Source organism: Bemisia tabaci, chromosome 9, assembly GCF_918797505.1.
Source record: "Bemisia tabaci chromosome 9, PGI_BMITA_v3".
Taxonomy (NCBI): Eukaryota; Metazoa; Arthropoda; class Insecta; order Hemiptera; family Aleyrodidae; genus Bemisia; species Bemisia tabaci.
In genome coordinates, this window is record NC_092801.1 from 37250335 (window position 1) to 37259809 (window position 9475).

Below are 9475 nucleotides of genomic sequence, written 5' to 3' on the forward strand. Positions count from 1 at the left end.
TGAAGCTATATGGCTCAGAACTTTCAATGGAGTCGTTTAAAAGATATTAAGAGAAAGTGAAAAAGTAAATGAATTTAAATTGGACGATACTGTTCGTGATTTAGAATTCGATTTAACTACTTGCAATTTTCTCCTACTTTCAGAAAATTTCCGGTCATTTTTGGACATTTTATTGGATAATTTTGAGGCAGGAATAATTTCGATGAAGCAAGTCACTGCTGAGATCTCTGAAATGTATTTTGCTGTAAGTGCTAATACAGGGTGGGCCAGAAGTTCCAGGACGGTCGGCTAACTTTTTAACGGTTCGAGATAGAAAAATGAAACTTTGGGAATGTTCCTATCTCAAAGGGGACCATCTTATGGGGGAGTCAAAATTTTGGTCCCCCCTAAGGGAGGGGACGGGGGGCCCCCAACTTTTTTTTTTCAAATGGCAACCCCTATCTTGTGATACCTCATTCGAAAGACCATAAAAAACTAAAAATTTTGGCGCAAACCGCAGATCAATATCTTAATTTTTGACCGAGTTATGATAGGATCAAAGGTCAAATTTGACCTATTTTCAAAAAATCACAACTCCGGTTCAAATTATCGTAAAGAAAAAAATAAAACGAGAAAATTTACGAAATTGTGTTTGCTTTTTTGTAAAAATTGCAGAAATCACTTCGAACTAATTTTAAGGGGGGGTTCGGACCCCCAAATACGTCAATTCAAAGGTCATGTAATTTTCCAGTGAAATAAACCAATTTCCCCTAGATTTGCCTCCACATTATCTCAGTAAGGTCAAAATCAGTTCAACATTACGTTGGGCAAGTCCCCAAATTTCAGGAAAAGTTAAAAAAAACGCAATTTAAGGACATTAAATTTGACCGTTTAAATTGGGTTTTTTTTAACTTTTCCTGAAATCTGGGGACTTGCCCAACGTAATGTTGAACTGATTTTGACCTTACTGAGATAATGTGGAGGCAAATCTAGGGGAAATTGGTTTATTTCACTGGAAAATTACATGACCTTTGAATTGACGTATTTGGGGGTCCGAACCCCCCCTTAAAATTAGTTCGAAGTGATTTCTGCAATGTTTACAAAAAAGCAAACACAATTTCGTAAATTTTCTCGTTTTATTTTTTTCTTTACGATAATTTGAACCGGAGTTGTGATTTTTTGAAAATAGGTCAAATTTGACCTTTGATCCTATCATAACTCGGTCAAAAATTAAGATATTGATCTGCGGTTTGCGCCAAAATTCTTAGTTTTTTATGGTCTTTCGAATGAGGTATCACAAGATAGGGGTTGCCATTTGAAAAAAAAAAGTTGGGGGCCCCCCGCCCCCTCCCTTAGGGGGGACCAAAATTTTGACTCCCCCATAAGATGGTCCCCTTTGAGATAGGAACATTCCCAAAGTTTCATTTTTCTATCTCGAACCGTTAAAAAGTTAGCCGACCGTCCTGGAACTTCTGGCCCACCCTGTATATCTCTTACTTAGAAAAACATTCCAGTTAATAATTGTTAAAATGTTGTATATCCACACATTTAAAAAAAAAATGAATAATTTTCGGATAAGAATTCTCGTTACGTCAACCGAAAATCTCTTTTAAGTGAGAGGACGTCTCTCTGAAATAACAGAGACACCATTAGAAACAAGGGAATTTCCTGTTCACTGAGCAAATATTTTTGCTCAGGAATTATTGATTAGAATTTCTATTGATCCAACAGAAAATGTCCCTCCGTGTTATTTCGCTCATTTGGTGACAGATTTTTGGCAATTTAAATAGTACTTTATTTACTGATTTTTTTTTCTCCTTTTTTTTGAGATTTTGTAAAGGCTAAATTTTAAGAGTCAGAAAAATGACGGACAGCCTCAGTTCCGTGCATACCACATAATTTTTAATACCACAAGTATTTCTTTGTATAAATTCATGTCATCATTTGAAAATTTATCGATTGAATATTGAACTGATGAGCGGCTCCGTACGTTGGCAAAAACCATAAACTGACATAAAATAACCGAGAAGAAAGCCCGGCTCGGGTGGTCGCGGTCACCTTGTATAAACTCTGCACTGCTGTATCATGTCTGATCGTTATATCGTAATGTCAACAACAGTATTAATGCCCGAATGGAGATCGATGTTGAATGTGTGAGGAATTCGCGATTTGACTGTTGATTCTTATGCAAAAGTTCGCGAGAAACACGATGGTGCCACTGGTTTTCCCCGTAATCAAATCCCAAGCTCAAAAAAGCTCTCAAGTTGAGGCTAAAATGGAGGGGATATCCCACGCTATCCTGAGAGTCTACCTCTACATTAAGACAAACTCTCCATGCAAAGATAGGGAGCAAATACATTGCACGATACAAATCATTTTATTGCAAATTATGTACACTGAAAAAAATAATATGCTGTTTTAGCACCTAGGATGTCAAAAATGTGTCTGGTGATCCCATGATGCTGCCTTTACTGCCCTCGCAGTTAACTTTACATCCTATGAATGCAAATTCAACTGAGTGGGCAATCACGGTAGCATCTTAGGATCACCAGACACATTTTTGACATCTTAGGTGCTAAAACAGCATACCATTTTTTTCAGTGTACCTAAAGTGCATAATCCTTGCAACATCGGAACGCTCTTGGTTCCTTTCTACAAAATGCAATCAATGTTGTTTCCATGTTAATTTAATTCGTAATATTTTCATTTATATAGGGCTCCATAACCACAGCTAATACGACGGCGTGGGTGTTCAAGTTGTTAGCAATGTTTCCAGAAGTTCAAGAACGGGTGTGTAAAGAGATCGATGAGATATGCGATGGGGAGCAGGTTACTCCAGAAGATCTACATAAGTTGGTTTACCTCGAGATGGTCATCAAAGAAACCCTTCGGCATTACGGACCTCCGTTCACAGGACGGAAAATCACCGAAGATCTCAAAGTCAATGGTATGATTTTTTGATAGACTGACATCAAGAATAAAAAGTCATCTGATGAGTCACGAGTGCACGGATGACGTCATCGATGAGTAAATTTTCGAAATCCAATATGCAGGGATTGGAGAACAAAGCGCATAAGTGCAGTTTTTGAAAAAATTGAGATATTAATGAAACCAAGTGAAACTAGTCTTCACGCATATCCTGTGAAAAATTCGCTACCAAATTCCAATTTTTAAGAATCAAAAAGTCAGTTTGAAATTTTTTTCTGCCATAAAGATCCATGTAATTTCGAAACTTCAAACACCTATTTCTCGAAATAGCAATAATGCACTTATGGGCCTTGCCCTCCAAGCCCCTCATGTGTCGACGATATAGCAACGTATGTACTGCCTTGTTAAGGAAAAACGCCGCATAAACATTCGAGCGTTACCAAGTTTTTCCGCCTACAACCTTTATTTGGACGTATTTCTGCCAAACGAAACTATGTGCATTAAGACATGAGCCCTGAGACCCACAAAAAAATGTGCATAACAGGGCTTAAGTCATAATGCACATAGTTCCGTTTCATAGAAATACGTTCATTTCTGAGGAATGTTGTGCATATTTTAACTTGAAATTTTCAGATATTTTAGATTAAATTGGGAACAAAATTCCCTGCAAAATTGGAAGGAAAAGTATTCATAAGTTTACAAGGAAATTCGTGTTTTATCAAAGGAAATTTGGCAACGCCTAAAGGTTTACTCGGCGTTTTTCCTCAGCACGACGAATGTCTCAGTTGATGTCCTTAATTTCAGAAAATTTGACGATACCGGCTGGGATAGAGGTGTTTATGTTCCTTTACTTGATGCACCACGATCCTGAATATTGGCAAAAACCAAATAAGTTCTACCCAGGACATTTCTCTCCCAACCTTGAGAGCAAGCGGCCCAAAGGAGCATTTGTCCCGTTTTTAAGCGGCCCGAGAGTCTGTCCTGGTAAGTTTTATTTTGAATATATATATTATTTCATACCAAAACGTTGATTCCGAGTTTCAGCTAAAAAAGTCCATTCAATCCAAAAAAGCGAACATAGAGAACTTTCCTAACTTTTCTCAAAAAAAAAAAAAAAAATTATCAGGAGAAACGAGGCAACGTTTCAATTTTGGCAAACGTCCAATTTTGAGCGTTTGGTTGCGCGTGCACCACGCTGCAGCACAGTAAAGCACAAAATAAAAAGAAAAAATTAAAGTGCTGCTGAAATCATTAACTTTGACACGGAACCACCTTAATATTCACAAAACACACATTATGTTTTCCTTTCATACATATTTCCCCCTCCCCCCATCAATTTAAATGAGAATAATCCATGCAGAGAGTACAAACGTTCCAAAATCATGAGTTGAAAAACGGTGACTCCGCAAGTTTAAATGTTAGAGCCTAACATGCAGCGCAGCGGCGCACTGGCGCCTACAAACCTAAGGGGATACTTCACGCACTGCGCAATGCTTAAAGTATCCCCTTAGGTTTGTAGGCGCTGGCCGCCTGCCCACTAAGTGCCACGGCGCCTCAAGCAACTATTTCACAACAGAGGTGATGCACAGTATCACATCAAATTGAAGGCGCCCCAACATATTAATCGTGACAGGCATCCTTGAAGACTACGGAGCTTTCCTCTCAAAATAAATCAAGATACTACGGCACAAAAAGAGAACGGTAGTCCACAAACTCACTAAGTCCTAACATCCTATCTAATAACGTTCAGCATAATTTCTGAATTTCTCAAAATAAATCAAGATACTACGGCACAAAAAGAGAACGGTAGTCCACAAACTCACTAAGTCCTAACATCCTATCTAATAACGCTCAGCATAATTTCTGAATTTCATCCGAGAAAAAAGTGACTCGATTTAGGTAGAAACGTTCTTAAATATGCCGTCAAGAAGATTATATTTTGAATCAATAATAAAATAGCTGGATGGCAGCGGTTTCTGCTTGATGTAAGTGGCTTTTCCTTTTATATAATGGAGGACCAACGGATTATGAAAGGAGTCCATCTTTTCTGGAGATACTTTTTTGAACTTTAAGAGGTGACGCTATCAAGACCATAAAGCAAATTCAGACTTTTGAGAGTTATTTTACATGACGAATTTTGTGCACATTTATTTATTTATGCAATATCGGGGTGGCCGCAATTGTGCGGTTCTTTTTGCAGCTGAGATTGAGCTGGTAACGGTCAATCTCAGATTTCAGTCAAACGTCCTGATTTTTAGTGTGTGTAATGTTTTAGCCTTGTTTACCCATGTTTTAATCCCCTCCTTATTTAAATTGAGGTATGAAGTACATCATACATTACTTGATCGATATTTCTTTCGTCTAACACCTTGCGCTAAGTGAGAGCACCAAGACGTACGTCTCCATATGTTGCGCTCATTTCGTCTCTTCCCTTAGAAAGAACGTCACTACATTTCAATGTTGCCAAAGTTGATCTCATAAATTACAGCGTTTCGAACTGCATATTTCTCTGATTTTTCTTTGGATCTCATGCAAAAATCAGAAAATGTTCGACAAAAATTGTTCAGAAACAATATCGTAAAAAAATGAATTATTAGAATCAAATTTGCAACTTTGGAATAGAGGTAAGTTCTTTCGTCCGACAAACGACGATTTGTATTGGTTGAGGTTTTTGATTCGCAGAAAATTTAATGTATAAGCTTAGATTGAAAAACTCGCCTCCATCTCTGGCTGATACCACTCACTGCTGCTTGAGAGTCCAAATAGCTGCGTCTCCAGACATTGCACACATTTGTATAGTCGTGTGATATTTGCAGCAAATCATTAATGTGTTCAAATGGCGGTTAATATGAATATGATCAATAGAATATGAAAGTATTTGAATGTATTTTTCAATTTTTCATGTTGCTTTTTGCAGGATACAAATACGCTATGCGGTCAATGAAATTAATGATAGCAAATACGCTATTGCACTACACTTTTTCGAGCAACGAAAAACCACCGGAAAATATGACGGACTTGGAGTTTCGAATTTTGTTCATGCCGGTACCAGTTAATGGTCTCAGGGTTAAAATTCAAAGAAGAGAATGGCACAATGAGTGAGATTCAAACAGTCGCCTAAAATTTACTTAAACAATTTTGCTCAGGGTTCCACCACCACTCTAACATGTATACTGTCTAGTGAACAGTATACTTTGTTTACAATATATAAGACTGATTAGGTGCGTGCCACCTGCTATTAGCTTATTATTATCTAACTAGGGGGCTACGCCCCCTGGCCGCTCCGCGACCCAACCCCCAGGTCGTAAATGTGTTTCAAGAACTGAGAGGGTAAGACCGAAGGCATGAACCATCTGGGCCCCCGAGGTTTTTTTTTTTTTTCGGTGAAATGAGTTTCCAGCTGACTCTGGATGGTTGACTTTTGATCAGTCGTGACGTAGTTAAAGTTGACTGCCGTAGAATTGGACGTATTTCTGCCAAACGGAACTATGTGCATTAAGATATGAGCCCCAAGACCCATAAGAATATATGCATAGCAAGGCTCACGTCACCCAAGGGCTCGGGCGAGGGCGACCGCGACCCTCTCGGCTCGTAAACTGTCGCGAGAGAGTTTTATGGGTTTTTTAGGACGCTGCCGTCTGTCCCAAAAATATCGAAAACGCTCATTTGTCTTTAAAGAGAATCCGTGTTATTTCTGCGCAATCTGACAACCACATTATTTGTCCCAATTTCGCAAATTTGGAAAAAAGGCAATCACTCTCGTGTGGGTAAAAATTTGAAAAATCGGGCTTCGAGGTGCACGTGTGCGTGTAAAGCTGCATCAGTGGGTAGAAAGGTCTATGTTGAGAATTCAATGGCATGCTCTGTACACCTTGACATAGACGCGGTGAATTTTTTAGATTTTTCGCGATAACTCGACCAATTGTATTCATTTTATGGACAAAAAGCTTTAGCATAACCATTTCAGCTCGCCCCTTCATCATAACGAATTTCAAGTTCATAGGATCAATATTAGTCACAAAATAGGCAAAAATAGATTTCGCAATAACTTGGCTAAAAATGAAAAATCCAAAAAAGGAGATCGCGCCGTGCTACAGCACATAATGTCACAACTCCGTAAAATTTCCATACTCTCGCCCTAACGGTAACTTCAGGACACCGCGGAACAGATCTCGACAATTTTAGGGCTTACGATTTTATAATATTGTAAGATAAGATAAGATTATCATGAAACTTTAGTGTAATATATTTACTTCGTTGTAATAGTTATATGTAAACTTTTGTTAAGATATTATATGTAGTATGCTTGCTATAGGTGGAGATGGTAATTTTTGTAATGATTAATGTTTCTTTTTCCAGAATAAATCTATCTATCCATCCATCTATCAATTAAAACATATTTCAAATTCCCCAAACTGATTGCGGTACACGCACGAGTCGCAAAACAATGATGAAGTTTTTTTGGCCATCGTGCGTAAAAAGTTCAGCTTAAAGCTAATATCTCATTACAGAGGGAAAAAGCTCACACACAAGCACAATTTCCCCTCCCTTCAGGAGACTGCACTGCAATGAGGATTGGCCCAACAAGGCCGAAACGCATCTGCAGTTGCCCTCCTGAATGGACGTAACTAGTGGTGCTCCAAACAGCGTATCTCTTTCAGGGGAAATTGTGCTTGTGTGTGAGCTTATTCCCTCTATAATGAGATATCAGCTTTAAGCTGAACTTTTTATGCACGATGGCCAAAAAAAACTCCATCATATTTCAAATTGCCTTCTAATAAGTTCACGTCCATCATTGATTCCTCTCATTGCTGGTAACCAACCAATAGGAGATATCCGTTGTTGCCAACCAATTGGAATCACTGATGCTAATCAGTGATACACACTGAGCAAAAGATCTGTTGCCAACTCTGGCCTTAGCAAAAAGAAGCTTTATTTTTCTGAAAAAAAAAAAAAAAAAATAGCTTAAAAATTAAAGTGAGCGCATAAGGAAAGTTTGAAAGTTGCTGCTGGAAAGTTATATCGACGGCGCAGTCCGCAACCACTTATCGATGGTAAAAGTGCAAAAGTGCATATCTCGGAAAACACGATTTTCCAGGAGAGTAAAAAACTGTCTACATTCCTCTCAATTGCTAGTAGAAGGGTAATAATTTTTGAGGATAGCAAGAATAAGATGTTTTTTCAGACTCTATCATCATTTTGAATAATTTCTCGAACTGTTAGAAAATACGGCAGAAATGCCGAGATTCGCGTTTTCGGCACTAAGATTTGGATTGCATTTTGCAAAAAGGAACCACTAGCATTGCGATGATGCTAAGATTGTGCAACTTCATCTTTTGCAATAAAATTGCGGAAATTGTGAAAAACTATGCAATTTAGATGGTAATTTTTGTCCTGAATTTACAGTTTTTAGCGCGCAAAATAGAAACTATTAATGGATAATCGGGTTTTTCCTCTAAGACAAAAGAAGTTGCACAATCTTAGCAGCATTGCAATGCTACTGGTTCCTTTTTGCAAAATGCAATCCAATTGACACTTCATCACGAGATACACATTTTTGCAATTAGGTTTTAAACCTGTTGTTGGTTGATTTGGATCATTTAAAGACTGAAAAAAGAGTTTCACTCTTAATATTCCTATCAGGTAAGATTTATTTTGATCTCATATAGCCAAGTCAAGCATTATATGATTGAAAAATGGCATTTGATTACGAGATCCGCATTTCTGCAATTATTGGCGTTTATTCATACTTAAATCTTAAATCACGGCAGTCATTTTGCATAGCCGGCTAATTGAAGGCAAATCATTGGCCCATGCAACAAGGTACGGGTTTCATCAATGTAATACGAACTTCTAAGGGAGCAACGCCTCCAACCCTGAGCCCCCCCCCCCCCCCCGGCATCCAAGAAGTCCAATCCAGAGGGGTGCCCCCCTGGCATCTAAAAAGTGTAACCCCGAGGGTCTGCCCTCCCCCCCCCGGCATAAAAGATGTCCAGCCCCCCCCCCCCCCCCCCGGGGGAATGCCCGAAGAGCAAAAAAGTGAATTGCAGAAATCGCAAACCATTTTTGCCATTCATGCAAATATTTTTTTTCCGTGTAAAAGGGAGGATCATAGTGGAGGATGGTGAAAGATCGGTACGCCCTGTATCTGCAACGGTATCTGCGACTTCTGTCAATGATGATACTGTGGAAAAAGTTCGTCCGATTGTTGGAGGAGACGCTCCTACAATGATTGGACAAACTTCAGTAGAATTGAATGTGTCAGCTGCATCAGTCCATCAGAAAATTTGTAGAGTAACAAAATCGCCGAACGGGTCAAACACGCCGCCGTAAAATTGGCGTTTTACAAAAACTAAAAAATATAATTCAGAATACTAAATATCAATGTACTTGTGCTGAGAGAGTAAGCTTTCAAATAAGCTCCAGTTGAACTTGATTGAACCATTTTTAAGGTCAGGGCGGCATCAGTCCGGTAACTTCTTTAACACACCACGTGTTTACGCATGTCGGTGGCGATTGTGGTTAACATTGACAATCAGTTCTCACCGCGGACTTCAGATTATGCGGA

General features: G+C 38.7%; 1 protein-coding gene across 1 annotated transcript; it reads left to right on the top strand.

Annotated features, from left to right (window-relative positions):
* Positions 1 to 117: 117 nt before the first annotated feature.
* LOC140225515 (cytochrome P450 4A2-like) lies at positions 118 to 7290 on the top strand. Its single transcript, XM_072304674.1, has 4 exons — positions 118 to 244; positions 2695 to 2926; positions 3712 to 3891; positions 5825 to 7290. The coding sequence occupies exons 1-4, from the start codon at positions 203 to 205 to the stop codon at positions 6007 to 6009; spliced, it is 639 nt and encodes a 212-aa protein (XP_072160775.1). The 5' UTR covers positions 118 to 202; the 3' UTR covers positions 6010 to 7290.
* The last annotated feature ends 2185 nt before the right edge of the window (positions 7291 to 9475 follow it).

What these genes read in the sequence shown, in the direction of transcription:
- LOC140225515 (XM_072304674.1), top strand. Translation starts at nt 203, where the DNA reads ATGAAGCAAGTCACTGCTGAGATCTCTGAAATGTATTTTGCT. An exon ending in CGAAGATCTCAAAGTCAATG is followed by an intron (nt 2,927 to 3,711) that starts GTATGATTTTTT and finishes CCTTAATTTCAG; the next exon opens with AAAATTTGACGATACCGGCT. An exon ending in CGGCCCGAGAGTCTGTCCTG is followed by an intron (nt 3,892 to 5,824) that starts GTAAGTTTTATT and finishes TGCTTTTTGCAG; the next exon opens with GATACAAATACGCTATGCGG.